The sequence below is a fragment of the Prionailurus bengalensis genome, chromosome A1 (genome assembly GCF_016509475.1).
Source record: "Prionailurus bengalensis isolate Pbe53 chromosome A1, Fcat_Pben_1.1_paternal_pri, whole genome shotgun sequence".
Taxonomy (NCBI): Eukaryota; Metazoa; Chordata; class Mammalia; order Carnivora; family Felidae; genus Prionailurus; species Prionailurus bengalensis.
In genome coordinates, this window is record NC_057343.1 from 138,338,060 (window position 1) to 138,360,230 (window position 22,171).

The window sequence follows — 22,171 nt, forward strand, 5'->3', positions numbered from 1 at the left end:
GCCTAATATTTAATATATCCAGTTTTTATTGAGTAAGTAACTTTGATAAAACTAGAGCTATAATAATGTAATAACTACTTTTTAGAAATAGAAATCTTAAGGGGTGTCTGGGTGGCTCAGTCCATTAAGCATCCATCTCTTGATTTTGGCTCAGGTCATGATCTCACAGTTTGTGAGATTGAGCCTCACGTCAGGCTCCATGCTGGGCCTGGAGCCTGCTTAAGATTCTCTCTCTCCCTCTGCCCCCCCAGCCCCCCTCAAAAAAATAGAAATCTTGAAAAACTGGGCAATGATTAAAAACAAATTTGTAGATTTGTTAGAGCATAATGGAAACTGAGAAACAAAGAAAATTGATTTTCTCAACTTTTGAGCTATGTTTTTAGTTATTAATTAGACATTAAATGGGATATGTGTGTATTGTGGGAGGAAGGAAGACTCACAGGTGTGGAAGAGTCAAGCATATTCTGATGGTATTGTCACATTTTGTTCATTGAATTCTTATTAACACATTAGAATGTGGTTATATGATCTTACCCTGAGTTATGTAATAAGAGTATTTTAACTTTTCAAAGCCCATTCTGTCAGACAGAAAGGAGAATCAATGTTTAATTTCTGTGTTATTCTGTGACTAAACAAAAAATATTGCCAATGAGGACTTGAAAAAAGGTATTAAAGTTAGTTTATGTCCTATTGAACTCATCATAGGCCTCACCCCTTAAAATGCATTTAAATAGTTATTTCATATGAACTTACATCAGGAAAGAAAACAGGTCATTGTATAGTTAAAAATGTTTTTGTTTTATTACAGGCAGCTGTTAAATCTAAGAAAGCTACAGATACCTATAAACTTTATGTGGAAAAATATGCATTAGCGAAAGCTGATTTTGAACAGAAAATGACAGAAACAGCTCAGGTTGGTATTTTTAAGCTTTAAATCTAAAACAGGATATTTCATTTACTGATACAAATAAATGATTTTTGTGCCATATAATTTTCTAGTATTAGAAATGTTAAAATACACAATCTATATGTTTTTTTAATGCTGTTTTAAAGATACACATCTTATTTTGGAGATCGAGGACCAATGATTATGGCAATTATGCAATAATTATGACATGATAAGGGGTTATTCAGATACAGCAGAAAAGGCTGTTTACAGACAACTGGGGAAAGTGAGGAAATTGGTAGATGATGAAGACAGTGCTGATTGTTAGCCTCATGTATGAATTTTAAAATTGATTTCTGCTTAAGAGAACTGGAAATGATTCACCGCTGAGAATATAGCCGTTAACAAAAGAGTCAAGAATCCCTGCTTCCATAGAACTTCCATTTTAGTTGAGGAAAACAGACCATTAAAAAAAAGTCTCCCATAAACTTGGGATAATTTATACCCTATTCAATGTTCTTAGAACCTTAATTAAAAGCCTAGGTTTAAGATGGGCGCCTTTTATGAATCATACCTAAAACTTCTATTCCCACTCTCTCGTACTCTTTTCTTGTTTTGTTTTGCTCCTAAGCACTTTGTCAGGATAGGCTGGGTATGCTGAGATGACAAAAACCCACATCTCAGTGCTTACAGTGGCAAGGGTTTATTTGTTATGTTCTTACTCATCATGGGCTGGTGGTAGCTATTCTGTGTCTTCTTCACTCTGGTATTGAAGCTGGTGAGCTTTTTTTTTAAATGTAGTTTTTATTTTTTATTTTTGTTTATTATTTTGAGAGTGAGCAAACAAGTGGGGGAGGGGCAGAGAGAGAGGGAGATGGAATCTCAAGCAGACTTCATGCTGTCAGCATAGAGCCAGATGTGGGGCTTGAACCCATGAACCATGAAATCATGACCTGAGCCGAAATCCAAAGTCACATGCTTAATTGACTGAACCACCCGGGCGCCCCAAGGAACCTCTTCTTAGAACATTATTCTTAGTTATCATATTTGAATGTAGTGAAGCACACTAGTTCTTCTACCTATATTTTTTTTATTGTTCATCTTCCTCCACTAAAGGATAAGTTCTATGGTAAAAGGGATTGATTTATTATTTCCTTAGCATTTAGAATACTTCCCAGCGCTTGGTAGGCCTTCAGTAAGTGTGAAGAAGGACTTTATATTAATCTGCCTTTTTGGATTCTAGGGAGTCTTCCTGCTTGGAGAGATGATTGATAGACATCTCAGAAATCAAAAGACTTTCATGCTTGTGTGCAGGCATATGTGCATCTGTCTTGCGATATTGTAGGCACTGTGCTAATTGCTGGTGTATACGGTATATATGTAAACGAAACGAGTAACTCCCTGCTCTAGGTGGAGTGTACAATATAGAGGAGGGAGGCAAACAAATACATGGTTAAATATAAAGTTACGAGCTATTATACCTATTACAAGGAAAAGAAGGATTCTATGAGATAGAATAATAGGAGCAACCTAATTTGGATTTGGGAGTTAGGAAAGGCCTTTTTGGAGAAGTGGGATTTAAAACTGAGACTTGAATGAGTAACGGGATGCATTCCAGGGCATGAGTGTTCCAGGCATTGGGGACCTATGGGTATAAGACCCAGAAGTATGAAAGAGCTGTCACATTGTAGAAAGCAAAGAGTGCTTAATAAAACTAAGTGAAGAGAGATAGTGGTAAGAAGTGAGGTTAAAGAGATAGGCAAGGAGCAGGCTCTAGTAGGTAGGGTTTACGTTTCCTTCTAAAAAGGAGGCCCATTGCTGCATTACTCTGAGTTTAGTAGTCACTAATTCTGAGCAGTTGCGATATTTAGCACATTCCCCACCCCCTAAAAAAGCAAACAAAACAAAACAAAACAAAACAAAAAACAACCCAGCACAATATCTAAATGTGAATCATACTTTTGAGTTTTTGTGTGACTTCAAGATATTTTTAAGTCATTAAGGATATGTCTTATTCAGTGTAGCTGTTTTAAAAGAGAATGAGAAGGTGGCATACTTTTCTTGCAATTAGAGATTATCCATATGAAACTTTTGGATGTTTGACATAGGTTTTCTGGATTTGGGTATGTCTTGAGAAAATTTCTGATTAATTGCAGAATATTAAGCTGAGGGCAAATTCTTAGAATGTGAACATAAACAAGAATCATGCTTCTGCTGAATATTCCTTACTTCGTAAGAGAGTAATTCAGAGTTTTGAAATATTGATATTCTCATTGATTTGGTCAGAATTAGTCAAGATAAGACATTTTAACTCTGCCATTTTTATGAATAAACTTGATTTAAGTTTGTGAATTTGGGTTGCCTTATTGCCAAAATTATAATTTCACCATTATTGATTCTTTTTAGAGAAGTTCAGACCCTTTATATGTATGATCATTTGGCTTAGTGATTTTCTGGTCCTATGACTCACTGCTGAAGAAAATTTTATATTAAATATAGGGTAAGGGAATTTAATTTGCTAAACTAACCAGAGAAAAATGACATGGCATTTAGGCCTATTTCTTAGAACTGATTTAATTTGGCAAACACACACACACACACACACACACACACACACACACAAACCCACAAAAAAACAAAAAAATAAGGGTAATCAGGTTTGTGCAGTAGAAATGACAAATATATTTTGTTTGAAGAAAGCTAGTTCAGCATTTCCCAAATCCTGTTTTGAGGATTATTATTGTTCTTTGAGATATTAATAGATATTAAGAGAAGAAGAAAAACAAAAAGGGTTGTGTGGTCAAAGAAATTTAGAAAACACTGGGTTAAGCAAAATGAAAACATGTTTTATTTCAGTATTTCTCGGGGTTTTTAATCTGTGTGTTGGAAGCCAAGTCTAGCCAAGTTTTCTTCTTGGGGAATAAATACTCAGAATGACCCGGGGAATTTTTCCAAAAAACATTTTCATCTTTTTCCACTTCCATTCTGTGGGTAGTTGTAGAAAATCTATGTGTTCTGTAGTTTAAAAACATTTTCCAGGTGATTGGATATATCCCCACCTTCAGTTTAGAACTGCTGAGATCGAGTATACAGGCTTTTCCACATTTCTTTGACCATAAATTACTTCTTTTGAAGGCTACATGTTAACATTTCAAGGATTAAAAACATACTGTTAGAGTCTTTGGGTTAGATTGTAAAGTCTTCAGAAGAAAACGGTAGTTTTTGCTCTGTCACCTAATTGCTCTTTGGTTTGAAACACTTCTACCTTGGCTTGGCTGTTGTGACACTTCTCATTTAGGTCTCCTAATTTTCTGACCATGATTTTAGATTTTAATTTGTGGCATCTTCAAAATCAAGTTCATATGTGCCTGAGAAATGACATAACAAAAAATTAACATAATAAAAAGTTAAACATTTCATTATGTTTACTAGACCCATTTGTCTAGAAGTATTGTTAAACATTACGTAATAATGGTAACTCACTAAATTTGGTTAGCTCTATTAAGATGACTTAAAAGGTGTTTTGATTTCAGGGTCAGTTGGTAGAGCATGTGACTCTTGATCTTGGGGTTGTGGGGTCATGAGTTCAATCAAGCCCCACATTGGGTATAGAGAGTACTTAAAAAAATAAATTATATAAAAAATTCTTTGGGGGCGCCTGGGTGGCGCAGTCGGTTAAACGTCCGACTTCAGCCAGGTCACGATCTCGCGGTCCGTGAGTTCGAGCCCCGCGTCGGGCTCTGGGCTGATGGCTCGGAGCCTGGAGCCTGTTTCCGATTCTGTGTCTCCCTCTCTCTCTGCCCCTCCCCCGTTCATGCTCTGTCTCTCTCTGTCCCAAAAATAAATAAAAATGTTGAAAAAAAAAATTAAAAAAAAATTCTTTGATTTCAGAGAGAGAGAGTGTATATTTCTTTTTTTTTTTTTTAATTAAAAAAAATTTTTTTTTTTTGCAACGTTTATTTATTTTTGGGACAGAGAGAGACAGAGCATGAACGGGGGAGGGGCAGAGAGAGAGGGAGACACAGAATCGGAAACAGGCTCCAGGCTCCGAGCCATCAGCCCAGAGCCCGACGCGGGGCTCGAACTCACGGACCGCGAGATCGTGACCTGGCTGAAGTCGGACGCTTAACTGACTGCGCCACCCAGGCGCCCCGAGAGTGTATATTTCTTTTATGTGTGTGTATATATGTGTGTGTGTGTGTATATATATAACTTTTCATATTTGTTACCCAGAAATTTCAAGATATTGAAGAAGCTCATGTCATTCACATAAAGGAAATTATAGAATCCTTGTCAAATGCTATAAAGGAAATTCATTTGCAAATAGGCCAGGTAAGTTTTTCCTTTTGTTGAACAGATTCATGAAAATTTTATGTTCATATATGACTCTTTAAAAAATGCAAAACTCAATATGATACTGACTTATTGCATATAAAGAATATGTACTTACATGTGTTAAATATAAAATAAAATGGATTTTTGATTGGCTACCAAGGATGATAATTCAAATTAATTGTTAAAATTATAGCTCTGGGGCACCTGGGCAGCTCAGTTGGTTGAGTGTCCTACTTTGGCTTAGGTCATGATCTCATGATTCATGAATTTGAGCCCTGCATCGGGCTCTCACAAAGCCTGCTTAAGATCCTGTCCCTCTCTGTTTGCCCCTTCCCTGCTCACGCTCTCTCTTTCAAAAATATATAAACATTAAAAAAGATTAACTGTAGCTCAGTCTTTTACATTAAAACTCTGAAGTTACCAGTTAAAAAAAAATTTTTTTTTTAAGTTTTTCTGTTTTATAATTTAGAGCAGCAATGAATTATAGAATTTGTGCTTAGAAATTTTCTAAAAATAGGGATGCCTGTCTGGCTCAGTTGGGGGAGCATTCGGTTCTTAATCTCAGGGTTGTGATTTTAAGGCCCAAATTGGGTGTAGAGATTACTTAAGAAAATCTTTAAGAAAAAAATTTTTTTTCCAAAAATATGAAAGCAGTTTAATGATGACAGTTTGGAGTACATTGAAATAGAGAAGGATGAAGTCTGTTATTTTTTATTAAAGATCTAAAAATTATTAGAGATCTGTATAAGTTTTAGTCTTAGGAATTATGTGTCTAAAACATTCAAAGATGAGAACAGGAAACTCCCTGGACTTCTAAGGTTGGGAGGCTATATCTTGAGGGATTCATGTAAACAGTGGTTGGTACCCACGGGTTTACTAACACTGTGAGGTAAAAGAGCGTGCTAGGTAAATGAAAGTTCTCAATGGCTTTGGATGGAAAAAACCACATATTTTGGTGTAATGAATATTAATTTCTTTGTGGAAGTTTTGTCTGAAGTATAGTAAGAATTTTTAGTGGAAAAAAAATTTCTTTATTTCATTTTAATAGGTCCATGAAGAATTTATAAATAACATGGCTAACACTACAGTTGAAAGCTTGATACAAAAATTTGCTGAGTCAAAAGGCACTGGGAAGGAAAGACCTGGTAAGATGATAAAACTCTGTAAGGAAATGTATTCAAATTTCCCATCTGGGAACAAATATATTTGCTTTTGAATTCCCAGCCTGCAAAATGTAGCTTGCAAGGTATCTAAAAATATGTGTAGAATATTAGATATCATTTATTTCGTGTCTGATAATATATTAAGTTAATCTGGCCTTTAGTGGTTAATAATTTAATATTAAAATGGTTATTATAACCTTTAGTAAATTAATATGCTGCAGTTTATTTACATTTTTCAAAGAGTAACAGCTTATTTTTATTTTTTATTTTTAATTAAAAAAGTTTTTTGAGTATCATGGTCATTGACACATAATGTTAGTTTCAGGCATGCAGCATGGTGATTCACCTTCTTTCTGGTTTTTGCTGTGCTCACCACAAGCATAGCTACCATCTATTGCCATACAATGCTATTACAATATCATTGTCTATTTTCTGTATGAACAGAAGGCCATCTTAGTAAGAGGATGAATAGGAGAGAATATTGAGCCCTCAGAGCATTGAGACCAACAGAAAACCTTTTGTAAAATGTAATAGCTTTAAAAATTTTCTTATTGACATATATGTTCAACAAATATATTTGTTGCTGCTAGAGGTATTTCAGACAGTGTTTTAGACATTGAGGTTATATCCTGAACAAATGAATACAGGAATTCTGGTTTCTGTCTTATGAATGAATAATTATAGTATCCTGAATCTTACTTTTAATAAGCATGTTATGATATGTCAAATGTAGTCAGTAGCCCATTCTCTTGCCCTGCTCAGCATAGAGTCTTCCAGATTTCTTGATTTTGTTTATTAGTTACTATACCATGTTCTTGTAAGATATTTGTTTTACTCTATAGGTAAAAATAATTCAATCTACTAAAGAAAATGTGGCTTGGAATTCAGGAGAATGGATAAGTGATTTGTAGGGAAGTCTGGGAGCTGGTATTCTTTAGTGCATTTACCAGAACTAAGGCTTATAACCTAAATCTTCTTCACTTTTTCTTTTACATTTTATTAACTTTAAAATCATTGGTCCACATATGTTAGTATTTTTCCCTTCGTACCTTCTTTTCATGCCTCTCTACCCACCTGATCAATTGCAGCAGATTTCTAAATACTGGCACAGTAGACATTTCTGCTCAAATCCTTTTTACATGCATTACTCATAAATCTTTGACTTTTCATTATAGACAGAATGAAATTTAGACTCCGGATTTAGATTCAGAGCTTTTCAGGATCTGGCCCTGACTAGTCTTTGGTCTTTTTTACCTTTATTACCCTCCACTGCTGTCAGCTGGAACTGCTTTCTGTTTCCTATACATGTCCCTTTTCCCCTTGGTGCTTTAGTTGTCCTTATGTTCTTATTCTAGGAAATGCTATATCCTACTTCTTTCCTGTCTTTCCCCATATCTTTCCATTTATTTGTCGAGTGAATGAACTCTTAAAGACCCAGGATATTTGCTACTTCCTCCACTGAAAGTGCCATAGAACTTTAACTGTACTTTTTTTCCTTCTTTTTTTTTGGCATTGTTGCTGTCTACCTTAAATTTTAGTAATTGTGCAAATGTGAAGAAAAGCTCTATATTTGATTCATCTGTTTATCTTGTTTATGTGTAATAGTACATTTTTGTTGAGTGAACAAATGGACATATACTAGTAAAGGATGTTAAGGAGGTTGCAGTGGATGAATTTGCTGTTAGAAAAGTCTTGGTGAGGAATAGTAAATAATGGTTAAAATGTAGTGCCTTACTCTCTGCCATGTACCGAGCCAAACAGTTTGCAGGAAAACTTTGATCTTTAGCAACTGTTGAAGTGGGTACTATTATTCTCATTTTAAAGATGAGGGAAATGTTGAGAGGTTAAATGATTTGTCTAAGCTAGTACATGGTAGAGCTGATACTAAAATACCAGGATTCTTGACCCCACGGCCCATGCTTTGGAGAAAATAGACTAGAACTGAGCAGGTTTACAAATATAAAGAGAATGAGGATGTTGAGACATATAATTACAGAAAAGTATGAAACTATAAAATTCTTTATAAAGAGATTAAATGAGAGGGAAGATCAGTTAAGAGAGGTTAAAAACAATTGGAGAACAAATACAGTTTTTATATAGAGCATTTAGAAGTATTGATAGATAAAAGCAAAGATGTATTGGCTGGTTAAAAGTGCCTTAGAACACTAAACAAGATTGGTAAATTGTACTATTATCAGTATCCTGTTTGTGATGTTACATTGTAGTTTTGCAAAATGTTATCATGGCAGGAAATTGGGCAAAGTATACCAGGAGTCTCCCTTTAACTGTTTTTGTTTTGTTTTTAACAGCTGTATGTGAATCTGTAATTATCTCAGTAAAAATTTCAGTTATTTTCTTATCTGTGATATAGCACAGTACTTAGCCCTGTAGTTTGTGGTGGTTCTTTACTAGCAGCGAGATTTTTAAGCCTTATTGCTGTCATCTGTAAAGTAGGGATTATAATAGTATTTTGCTTCATGAGGTTGTTGTGAGTGAGGGTTACATAAGATAATGTAACATTTGTTGAGTACTTAATAAATGTTATGTTAAAAAATTAATACATTTCTGATTAGTGTGTGGCTACTAATGGATATTGTTTCCTTTTAAATTTAAATTCTCTGGTCTTAAGATATACTATGACATGTAGAAAATTCCTATGTAGCTAAAGTGTAGGAGGTAAAACAGAGGCCACATCATGGTGATGACATGGGCTTTCCTAGGAATAATCACTAAGTCCAGAGTTAGGTGACAGTTCTAGGGTTGACAGTGACTATAAATGACTAACTTTCAAAAAAGTGGTCCTAGAGCTAACTATAAAAAAAAAAAAAAAGAATGGTGTCGGAGTGGAGTGGACGAGATAAATATTACTTCTCTAGTTGGCTTGCTATGGGTGACTAGTCACAGCTCTTTCTGTGTATTTGTTCATCTTACGGGCACCTGAACAAATGAGCCTGGGGGCCCATTGCAGTGATAAAAATTTTGTGTTTCTCAGAAAAATAGTGTACTCAAAAAATTTACATGTGATTGTATGGAATTCATAGACTTCTGTGAGATGTATTCTAACCTTGAATTGTATATACTGCTGATTGTTGTTAACATTTTCTTTTTCCTGTTTTGTAAGGGCCCCCTCTGGTGGATGAATTCCTTCTTAAACTAGTTTTTGTCCTATGGGATATATTATTTTATAAAGAAAACAAGAGGCCCAGTTTTGTAAAAATTTTGTATATCTAAAAATTAACCTGTTATTCTTGTGCTGAAAAATGACCTTTTTTTCCTTTAGCAGTTACCTGTTCAAAGATACAACCTCTAACTTTGTGTCCAGTTATCCTATGTAAATCAGCACTGAGAGCATTACAACTTTTTCACTATTCATTGAGACTGTTTTATAATACTTATTATATGAAGTGGCTTTTTTTGTCATTACCTTTTTAAAAATTAAGATATGATCGACATATAGTATTATTTTTAGATGTGCAACATAATGATTTGATATATGTATATAAGAAACGATTACCAAATAAGTTTAGTTAGCATCCACCCCTTGTAATGAGAACTTTTAAGAACTCTTTCTTAGCGGCTTTCAAATATACAGCATAGTGTTGTTAACTATAGTCATCATGCTGTGTATTACATCTCCAGGACTTACTTATCTTATTAGTAGAAGTTTGTACCTTTTGCCATCTTTAACCATTTCACCTACCCTTCACTCCCAACCCCTACCTTTGGCAACCACCAATCTTTTATTTGTATTTATGAGTTGGGTGTTCTTTAGATTCCACATATAAGTGAGGTCATGTAGTATTTGTCTTTTTCTGACTTACTTCATTCAGCATAATATCCTCAAGGTCCATTCATGTTGTTGCAGATGGCAGGGTTTCTTTCTTTCTTTTAATGGCTGAATAATATTCCATTGTATATATACAACACATTTTCTTTATCCATTCATTCATCAGTGGACACTTAGGTTGTTACCCCATCTTGGTTATTGTAAATAAGGCTGCAGTGAACTTGGCCATGTAGATATCTTTTTGAGATAGTGATTTTGTTTTCTTCAGATAAATATCTAGAAGTGGAATTGCTGGATCATATGATAGTTGTATTTTTAAATTTTTGAGGAACCTCTGTACTCTTACTATCATTACTTTTTGAGTGTAATACTGCTTGACTTTTCTGGAATTGGAGTCACCACTGTAAGCAGATGCTTTGAATATCAAAGCACCTGTGGTCTGAAAGGGTTATGAATGAACAGGTGTTTTCTAACTGTGAATATCTTTCTGTGTTCAAATAACATCCTAGTATTCCTGTCAATTCTCATGTATTTTAATTGCCAAAGGAGATTATAACCATATTTGGAGTTCCCTGTTTTACAGTCATTCTGCTGATTTTGCTATATACTTTTTATAATACATAAAAGTTAAACAAGTTTCTTTTTATAAGAAACAAAAGGATAAATACCTAAAAAGTTGGTAGGCCAGTGTATAATATGTTTAAATAAAACTTATCTGTATTTTCATTATATGATAATATAGGTTTATAGCTTTCATTTGAGGACTTCCAGGAATTATACTGTGTTTAAAGATAAAAATATGAAAATCTTGAGAAAGGTACACATGAAAAACAATCAGCCACAAAGGAAAAAGGAAAACTAAGATTCCTATGGTCATACTGCCTAAATGAAATTGATGGGATATTTGGAAATTTTTAGCTTCTACATTATGTGTATTATTTTATTTTTTATTTTTATTTTTAAAAATTTTTAATGTTTTTATTTATTTTTGAAGGAGAGACAGAGCATGAGCAGGGGAGGAGCAGAGAGAGAGAGAGGGAGACATAGAATTTGAAGCAGGCTCCAGGCTCTTAAGCTGTCAGCACAGAGCCCGATGCGGGGCTCAAACTCACGAGCTGTGAGATCATGACCTGAGCTGAAGTCAGACGCTTAACTGACTGAGCCACCCAGGTGCCCCTATGTGTATTATTTTGAAGTGTAGGGTAAAACAAATAATTTTTAAAAAATCTAAAATCATGTTTCTAGAGCTTTCAAGGATTTGGAATAATGTCAAATGCACAAATAAAGCTTCCTACCACTCCTCCCTACCAAAGTTTTTTTTTTTTTTTTTTTTTTTAATCAGAGAAGAAACCCTAGTGTCAAAAGCAAAATTTAAAAAGCCGAGAAGAGACATAGACTCATAAACTACACCAGCTGTGATTTCTTGGTTTTTCTATTTTATAGCAAAAGCAGTTGACCTTTCAGAATGATGATTAGGGAAGAGGATAATGTAGATTAGCACAAATAGAAAGTAAAAGAGGAGAGCTGTCCAAAAAAGTAACATAGAAAAGGTTATATGTGAAGAAGTACAGCTTTACCTGTTGTATCCTAGTCACTCAGTGCAGTGACATAAAACTCAGCCCTATGGGATGTACATGGAACCTGATACTGATCCTCTTCTATATTTTTTAGAGCAAGAATCAGCAAACTATGGCCATTGAGTCAAGTTTAGCTCTGCTTATTTTTAAGTTGGGTTATAGCAGCTTGTAGAGGTCTACAAGCAAAGACTGGGTTTACAATTTTAATTAATTAATGTTTATTTATTTTTGAGAGAGAGACCGAGCACGAGTGGGGGAGGGGCAGAGAGAGAGGAGAATCTGAAGCAGGCTGAGCTGTCACTGCAGAATCCGACGTGGGCTCAAATCCATGAACTGTGAAATTATGACCTGAACTGAAGTCGATGCTTAACTGACTAAGCCACCCAGGCGCCCCTGGGTTTACATTTTTTAACGATTGGGGAAAAAAAAATCAAAAGAAAAGTAGTATTTTATGATACACAAAAATTAGAAAATTCAGATGTCATTGTTGATGCAAGTTGTTTTGAACAGTCATGTTTACTTATGTATTGTCTATAGTACTTTTTGTACCACAGGAGCAGAGGTCAGTAGTTGTGACAGGACTTAGGGCCCACAAAATCTAATATATTTACTGTTTTACTCTTTACAGAATTGTTAGAAAATATACTTCCTGTGTAGTATAGTAGCGGGTATGTCATATAGTTCATGAGAATTGTGTGTCCCACAATAGTATATAATCTTTCTTCAAAAGCTGATTCTGCTCTTCTTCAGTTCAGAAAAAATTTATTCTGACACCCTGCCCTAACTACATCTGCAGTCATGTCACAGCATAGTAACCGATTCTCATAATAATAATCCTAAATTACGAAGTAAAAATTAAGCTGTTTTGAGCAGGCTTTGTCTAAGGACAACTTATTTCATTAATTTGAAGTAGCCGTTAAAAATGTTAAATGTATAACACAGGCAACAAAATAGAGGTAAAAAAGTAAAGTAAGCTGATTATAATTTTTATATGTGCATAATAACAAGAACAGAGTTTTAGCTTTTTCTGCAGTATGTAAAAGAAGCTAACTTAAACCAGTTTGGACTAAAAGGAGATTTATTAGAAAGAAACATATCCCAAGGATCCAAAATCAGGAGTGTAGCCAGGCTGCAGAAGGAAACTCAAACCTGTAGTAATACTAGGAATAATTTTTCCTTCATTTGATCTATCTCTACTGCTTTATTATTATTATTATTATTATTATTATTATTGCACAATGGTTTCTTTGCTTTTCCAGGCATAGGACATAAGGTGACCTCTCTGTAATTTCTAGGTATTTTTACTGGTTCTTTAGTTGAAGCCACAGCTCAGAATTAACCCAGGTTTTGTTCTGTTTACAAATTTCTCGGAGAAAGAATCTGGTCCAGGTAATCTTTCTAATCTAGTCATTTCTGACTAGATCACATAGTATAAACAGGCTTCTTCACCACTGGTGGTGAAGAGGGAAGTTCCCAGGGAAAAGAGATTTAGTGAATTGGGTATAATCACGTAAGGTTTTATCAGTATCACAGAGGGTGAAAAAATGACTCAATATGGAAGTATAGAGGTAGTGTCAGATTTTGGATGTAGGTGATTATACTTCAGTGTTTAAGATCCTTTGTTTGGAGAACTAAATGAAATTTTGGACTTTGAAGTTTTACAGTGACTGAAATTTCATAGTGAAAAACCAGCTTTTTTCATTTAAGAGCATGGTTCCTAAGTTTGCCTCATCACTGATTCTCAAGCCTTGGATATATATATAAGAATCAGCAGTAGAAATTTTATTCTCTTTCCCTTTCATTTCTCTTCATTTCTCTTCCCTTCTCTTCTTCCTCCATTCCTTCCTTCCTCTCTCTCCCTCCCTTTCTCTTTCTTTCTCCCTCTCTTTTACTCTCTCTTCCCTTCTTCCCCCTCCCTGCCTCTCTATCTCTTTTTTAAAAAATGTACAGACAGTTCCCTGTCCCAGAAATTCTGACTGCAGTGGTCTAGGGTGGTTCCTCAGTACCACTATATTTTAAAACTCCTCATCTGAGTCTTAGGTACAGCCATTGTTCAGTAACTAGAGCATTTTATCACTGGATGCTTGTTATAAATGCAGGATCTCAAACTCTACCCTAGGCCTACCGAAATAGAATCTGCATTTTTTGTATTTATTTAGCTTTAGGAATCTGCATTTAAAAAGTTATTTAAGTAGTCTCTACTGCCCAATGTGAGGCTTGAACTGAGATCAAGAGTAGCATGCTCTTCTTACAGAGCCAGCCAGGCACCCCTTTAAGAATCTGTATTTTAATAAGATTCTAGTGTGAGAAATAAGCCCACTGACCCGGTCAAAGGAGTGATGGAGACTTGGAGCACAGTGAAACTAGGCTTTACTCAACGTTCTTGCAAGAGCTGGTGTCTGATGGGCAGTTACAGCAGGCAGTTTATCTCATAGTATGCAAGTCCTTCCCCTGATTGCTCATTGACTGAATACTAAGAGGTTACAGCCTTACCAGGAGGTTGCCTTTGCTCATGTAAGGGAAAAAGTAGTCTGACTGGAACAAATGTACATTCCTTGAGGTGACACAGAGACTTCAGTTCTTTGGCGCATGCTTATTGCAGAGCCTGCAAAAAATAAGCCTGCGAAATGGAGAGGGGAGGAAGAACCAGGAAGTGAAGTGTCTTAGGGTTTGGTACTCCATCATGGTAAGGGGGCTTCGTACATATTTCCAATAGGTTGTAAACCCATTGTTAATTAGCACAGCTTTTGTTTGGTTTTCCTGAAAATGAACCATCTCACTTCTCACACCTAGGCAGTTTGTATGTAGAGTAAAATTGGAGAAGTACCATCTAGAATTAGTGAGTATCTGGCAGTGGACCCAGGAGTTCCCTAAGAGTGTAGTTCTCCAAGTGTGATCCCAGGACCATCTGCAGTCACCTGAGAGTTTGTGAAAAATGCACATTCCTGAGCACCAACCTAGACCTTCTGTATAGGACACTCTGGGGCTGGGGCCCAGTGATTTATGGTTTAATGAGCTCTCCAGATGATTCTTCAAAAAAAATTTTTTTTAACGTTTATTCATTCTTGAGAGACAGACAATATGAATGGGGGAGGGCAGAGAGAGAGAGAGAGAGAGAGAGACAGAGACAGAGAGACAGAATCCAAAACAGGCTCTAGGCTCTGAGCTGTCAGCACAGAGTCCAATGCAGGGCTTGAACTCATGAACTGTGAGATCATGACCTGAGCTCAAGTCTGATTCTTAACGCACTGAGCCACACAGGCGCCCCTCTCCAGATGATTCTTAAGCAGGAAGCATTGCACTAGGAGATTCAGCTAGGCACTGGGATTTGGAACCATTGGATTGAGAGAATTCTATCTTCAAGCCCTTTATTAAAATAAGTACCCCTGAAGTGAAGTAGCATTGACGTTGCAACTTACTTTCAAATGATTTAGCAAACTAAAAAAGAAAGAATTGTATGTGTGTATGGGTATTTGTAGAGAAAGGGAAAGCAGGTATGCAAAAGGTTTTCTTCTGCCATAGCATATTTATAAAAATATATGACTTAGGTTCAAGTAGAGAAGGTAACTAGATTAAAGTAATTAGCCAGCAAGCAAGTGGCAAAACCAGAACTTGAGCCTGCATGCCCTTTGCTCATTACTACAGGCTGGAGTTTGATGTTCTTTTTCATGTTAGCTTGCCTGGTTTACCATCCCAGACACCCAGGAATGTGGCTGTGTTGCCCAGGAGCAAGCTTGAAAATGTAGTCATTGACTTCCATTGTTATGAGTCATTACCCCCTTCTCCTCCGCTTCTTCCCTCCCTCTTTCCTGTGTCATTACCCCCACCCCTCCACTCTCCCCAGTTATCACCATTCTTTTTGTTAGACTTTGGGATCTGGGCATGTTCATATGTTTTATTTTGGCTTTTAATTAGAACCAAGTGTTCTGTTCTTTGAGTTGGGTAAATACAGAGATAGGCTTGATTTGCGTGGCCCAGACTTACTATTTCAGTTTTGAGGCCACTTCTTAACTAGACTAAGTTGCAGATTTGCCCTGTTGGTGGCCTGAGATTTAGAATTGATTCACAATGATGGCAACTATTAAATGTTTTATATTTTTTAATACTGTACTTCAACCACAGAATGTGTTGATTAAATATTGCTATTAAATTGTCTTTCTTCCTGTAGCATTTCCTAAAAGTTTTGATTCAAAGTAGAATTCTTTACGTTGTTGACTCTTTCTCTTTCTCTTACTTTTTCTCTTTCTCTTTCTTTGTTTTCTTTCAGCAATAATTTATTCCTACCTGATGATTAAAGAAAGCGTCCTCTGTAAGAATTGTTTTACTTTATTGCTGACCTCTTGGAGGTCTGCCTTTAATTTCTTCTGCTTTTTGAACTCATGATGGCATTTTTATATAATGTGTAAAAGAGCATCAGGAGACAGAGCCAAAATGGTCTTTCTTGCTTTTATACAAATTAAATTGCCCTTGTGGCCCAGTATAAAATCTAAGCGCTAAGAGCAGTTATTTATTTTGACAACAGAATTAATTGAGCCTAAAACAGTTGAAATTCCAGTTGTAGCAAACTATTCTTTCTGACTCTTACCCTGGCTTTGGGACTGTCAAAAAAAGTAACTTGTCTTAGGATTAAATAGCAGAATGATGGGCAGTGGACTGCATTTGAGGAAGATGCTGAATAAACTTTCTACTTGTGAAACATTTCAGAAGTGACGTGATGCAAGGGGGTCACAGTGTGCACTGATATCCAGCTGAGCTGTCAACTGGCACAGAGCCAGGCACGCAAAGCTTTGCCATGGGAAGTGGCGTGTGGAGCATACGCCATTTGGAAATCTTTTTCATGCATGAGTTAATGTTTCTTTTTAAAGGGCATATTTAGTTTTATTATAGCAGAAACTGTTAATATTTCTGTCTTTAATAGAAAAGCTTATGTGCTGAAGGTATTCAGTTTAAAATTTTTATATATATTTTACAGTTTGAAAGGATCTGGCATCTTCGGTTTCAAAAGTGTGATTTTGAATAGTTTGTTTTTATTGGACATTTTCCTGTTTCAAATAGATTTTAAGAGGATGTTTAGAAAAGGGAAAGGGAAAAGCAATCGAGGTATGTCTGGTATAGGAAAAAGATTTTGAGAGAAAAAAATGTAGAACTTTGTTTGAGGGAATTTTTGTAGCGTTAAGGGATGCCTTTGGTATTTTCACATATATGAAGGCATCCAAAGATCTTAAAAGAATAATATATTTGCTAAGGTGATGTTACAGAAGTCTTCTTAGATACTCTATTTTTTTGTGTTTTAAAATCCTGCAGTTTGTTTGGCATTGATGTTTTGTTTTTCCTCTCTAAGCCCATAGCTTGATTATTTGAGATTATGTGAAAAGTTACTGAGCACAGATTATGCGATGTATAGCTGTAGGAACTCTCAGATTTATTTGACAGGTGGTCATAGTCTCTTAAGGTTTATTAGTAAGTTATAAAGCTAATGATACATAATAAACTATTGGTAATTTCGGTGGAAATTTTTCATTCTTTTACACCAAGTAGTTGTTAATTATTAGACGCACATACTAAAATTCTTCACCTTTCTTGATCTTTCATTTCTAATCTCTTTGTAAACTGTTAATGCATGCCTCTAAAGAATTCTAACAATGAGTTCATTACCCTTTCATTTAATGAATTTTTAGCTTCCAGATTTGCAAACCGAACTTGAAGTCTTTTAAATTTTTAATTGGGTCATTTTCTGATTTCAAGGCTTTTTGGGGTGGAAGTAGTAAATGTATTTTATTTTTTTTAGTCACATGTGTATTATAAGAATACTTAGAAAGGTATCACTAATTAATCAGGACCTTGTTTATCAACTCACTTTTATGAGGTTTTTTTTTTTCAGTTGTTGTTGTTATTTTGCTTATCACTAAATGTTAATGTACTCTATTTGAATAGAAACCAGAACTGAAGAAGTAGATCTTAGATTTGGGGTTAAGAAGGACATTTTAGCCAATTGTTTGGTTTTTTTGGTTTTTGTTTTTGTTTTTGTTTTTGTTTTTGTTTTAGAGAGAGAGCACATGAGTGTCAGAGAGGGGCAGAGAGAGAGAGAGAGAGAGAGAGAGAGAGAGCAAGCAAGCCCTAAGTAGGCTCTCTGCTCAGCATGGAGCCTGACGTGGGGCTTGATCCCACAACCCTAGAATCATGACCTGAACTGAAATTAAGGGTCAGACGTTCAACTGACTGATCCACCAATATTTTTAGATGTTCTTTCTTGTAGAGAAATATTTCTTACTAATTAGTGGCTTTCTTTTAAAATTAGACGATCAGTGAGAACTCTGATGATGAACTTATTCATAGTTTTAGTTTAGCTTAATGTCTCAGAAGAACCAGTAATGAAATCTTCTGTTTTCCACTCTTCAAGCTTTGTTTTTATTTTTTTATTTTTTTATGTTTATTTGTTTTAAGAGAGAGAACAAGTAGGGGAGAGGCAGAGAGAGAAGGAGAGAGAATCCCAAGCAGGCCCCAACCTGTCAGCACAGAGCCCGACGTGGGGGTCCATCTCACAAACTGTGAGATCATGACCTGAGCTGAAATCAAGAGTTGGACACTTAACTGAGTCACCCAGGTGCCCCCAAGGCTGATTTTTAAATTTTTTGAAATAGTATGTTGAAACTATTACTATTAATAAAAATTTATTTCACAAAAATGCTGAACTTGCATAAATTTCAGTATTATAAAACAGGGGTAAAATGACTGTTTAATACAAGATATTTTTTAGTCTGATATTTACTTTTGGGGACATTTTAGCAGAACAGTGATTCATGCTTTTGCTAGTTTCTTTACTACCTAAATAGTTTAGTATCCCATGTACATGAAATCTACTATATGACATTTAAGGCTAGTCTTAGTAGATCTGTCATTTTAGAGCAACTTAAAATGTTTTTCAACTGATTTCTATTTTATCTTCTTCCTCTCTTTCTGTAGTCTATCCCTCATACCAGTGCTAATTTTCTTTTAAGACCACTTTATAGGGGCATGTATGTATCACCTCTCATGAAAACTCTTCCCATTACCTGCAAACTAAAAGTTCAGATTCCTTGACCTGCTTTACAGTTAGAGGATCACTACTTAGCTACGATGTAATTAATGCATTTATTTGTTCAGCAAATATTTGTTAAAGACCTATTATTTGCCAGTTCACAGTGGTCTACAAGAGGGACAAGTTCCCAAGCTGACATTCTAGTAGTATTTACTATGTTGGTCCCCCATCCTCCCCATGAACACAACCAGGAATTCAGCACCTGCCTTTTATTGTGCTTATTTTTTTCTTTAGTATCCTGCAAGCTCCTTGAAAACAGAAAGTACACAGTAGGTGTCTCCAGTAAGGGTTTTCAGTTAACTGTGATCATAATAATAGACTAGTGTCAGTTTTTGTCAGTGTTAGGGTTATTTGGTTTTTAAAATTATTGATATTTTAATAACACTATCAGATAACACTAGAACACATGTCAAGTCGATTAAAAAGATGTAATGTGATTTGATCTGATTGTTTTCCATCAGCTTTAAAAATTTTTTTTTTTTTTTTTTTTTTTTTTTTTTTTTTTAACTAAGAGCTGTTCATCTGTTTTGTTTTGTTTTAGGCCTTATTGAATTTGAAGAATGTGACCCTGCTAGTGCAGTTGAAGGTAAGTTGACTAGTTCTAATGTGTGGTAACTAGCTAATATCTTCTGTTTATTGAACAAATAAAGAGTGGCTATTATCCATTGATGTCAGCATGTTTGTGGAGTGATATAAAAAATCTGAATGTAGTTTGAAGGCCTATAGATTTTTAATCTTAATAAGTAAACAGTAGGTTTGCCCAAAGGAATATTAGTGTGTTAGAATATATATCTTAAAAGATTAAATATAACATGTATTTATTTTCAAATACACATCGAGATTGTTTTCTTTTTTTTATTTAAAAAAAAAATTTTTTTTTTCAACGTTTATTTATTTTTGGGACAGAGAGAGACAGAACATGAACGGGGTAGGGGCAGAGAGAGAGGGAGACACAGAATCGGAAACAGGCTCCAGGCTCTGAGCCATCAGCCCAGAGCCCGACGCGGGGCTCGAACTCACGGACCGCGAGATCGTGACCTGGCTGAAGTCGGATGCTTAACCGACTGCGCCACCCAGGCGCCCCGAGATTGTTTTCTTTATTGACATCCATCTTTAAACATTCTCATGTCATAAATATGAAAATCATTGCTACACGTTAATGTATAAGATTTATTTTAAAGTGAGAAACATTTCAGTAATTAATGAAGGTTATATATTGATGTTAATATTCCCCTCATTCAGGAGGAGTGATGATGTGACTTGGAGAAAGGGTCTACAACCCTTCATGTTTGTTTATTTAAATATTCTATTTTTAAGTAATCTCTGCACCCAGTGTGCGACTCAAATTCACAACCCCAGGATTAGAGTCACATGTTCCACAGACTGAACCAGCCAGGCACCTACCTTCCTGTTTAAGTACTTTGTGAGCTACTAGAAATAATTTGGGAAGCAATCTTTTCTATTTATTTTTCTCTCAACATTTATGTGAGAATTCAGAGAAAAGGTTTACTGTTGTGTGTAAAGCTATCATTGGAGGAGTCAGGCTCTCGTGCCTAGATTTCTTACAGTTACTAGCTGTTTGAGAACAGTAACTATGCAAGTTGTCTGTTCTTTAGCTTTCTTTATTGTAAAATGTGGATAGTAAGTAATACTCTGTGAGAAAAAAATGTATTTGATATAACATGCTGTACAAATGTATGGTTTAGTTTTGCATGGAAGCAAGTACCTTGTTCTAAAACAGCTGATTTCTAATCCTGGCTGTAGTATTTAGTAGCTGGATAATACTGAGATAAAAAAACAAAACCAAAAAATACCCTTGAGTTTCCTCATCTATATGGTGAGAGGTTATCTTAGGTATGCTCTATAGTTGTCCGAGTAAGCAGCTAAGCTTTGTGCTGAATTCCAGCAACAATTAATAGTATGGCTGATTTCTAAGAAATAATTTGTCATGAAGGAAGAGGAGGAAGAACTGCCATATTAGGCAGAATAAAGATGATACTCATTTATGGTACAATCAACTGACAACATTCATTATATTAAAGATAATATGTGTGCAAAAGAATGCCATAAGTTTTCTGTGTTTACTGTTAATGGATCTGTTGTGTCATCTTTTTATTTAAAACACCGCATTCGGGGCGCCTGGGTGGCGCAGTCGGTTAAGCGTCCGACTTCAGCCAGGTCACGATCTCGCGGTCCGGGAGTTCGAGCCCTGCGTCGGGCTCTGGGCTGATGGCTCAGAGCCTGGAGCCTGTTTCCGATTCTGTGTCTCCTTCTCTCTCTGCCCCTCCCCCGTTCATGCTCTGTCTCTCTCTGTCCCAAAAATAAATAAACGTTGAAAAAAAAAATTTTTTTTTTAAACACCGCATTCGTATTTTTTGATCTTCCAGACAGGAAACATGATTTGACTTGGATTTATAACAAAATCTAATATAGTGAATAATGTCCCTTCTTTGAAGTTTTAAGATTCTCCAAATGTTTATGTTGTCTGAGGTAATTTAGGGGAGACTTAGAGGAAAAGAGAATTTTATTAATCAAGTGATAAATCTTTATTAAATGAACATAAGAAAAATCTAAACAGACTATGACTACGACTTAAACATTAGAGTTTACCAATTGATACTTTTATTTCTTTCATCCAGATTTAGTATTGACATAAGCAAATTATGTGTCAGGATACAAGTGTAATATATTTATCAGCAGCAGTTATGTTTCTGTGACAATATACATTTATTTTAAGGTATAAAACCACGGAAAAGAAAGACTTTTGGTTTGCCAGGAATAATTAAAAAGGAAAAGGATGCAGAGTCTGTGTAAGTATATTAAATATTGTCATAATTCTTTGTTATTAAGTAACTAAGAATAAGACTGTTGTTTTGAATGTGAGAAGAAAAATTTCTTCAGAAATAACTCAATGTGTGTATGTCTGAGGTGTAAAAAATACACTTTTCTGAATACATTTGCTAGCTCCTCTGGGTTAAAAGTATTAGATTTCTTACTATTTTAAAATATTAAGATAAAGGCTTCTATGTTTTGAAATTTAAACTTTAAAGACATTCTTTTTACAAAATGATACATGCATATTTAAAAAAAAGTGCAAAGGAAACTAAAAATTCTTCTAAATCTTAATGCCTAAGAAAAAACCCATGGTCAACAATTTGATGAATATCCTTCTAGACAACTCTAAACATATAGGCTCATAGCGATATATGCACACGTAAACAGAAAATGGGGAAGAACAAAAGCCCTAACATGTTTTAAACATTTATGCTAGGTCATCAGCTTTTGATAGAGGATGGAATATAAATCTGATTTACCTTTAAAAAAAATTAAGTTAGGATACAAAGA

At 35.2% G+C, this 22,171-nt stretch overlaps 1 protein-coding gene across 1 annotated transcript in view; it reads left to right on the top strand.

Moving 5' to 3' along the window:
* FCHO2 (FCH and mu domain containing endocytic adaptor 2) overlaps nt 1-22,171 on the top strand; it is a 124,498-nt gene that overhangs the window by 48,000 nt on the left and 54,327 nt on the right. The window contains 5 exon segments of the mRNA XM_043591814.1: nt 809-913; nt 5,120-5,218; nt 6,270-6,366; nt 19,368-19,412; nt 21,564-21,636. Coding sequence (XP_043447749.1) covers nt 809-913; nt 5,120-5,218; nt 6,270-6,366; nt 19,368-19,412; nt 21,564-21,636 — 419 coding nt within the window.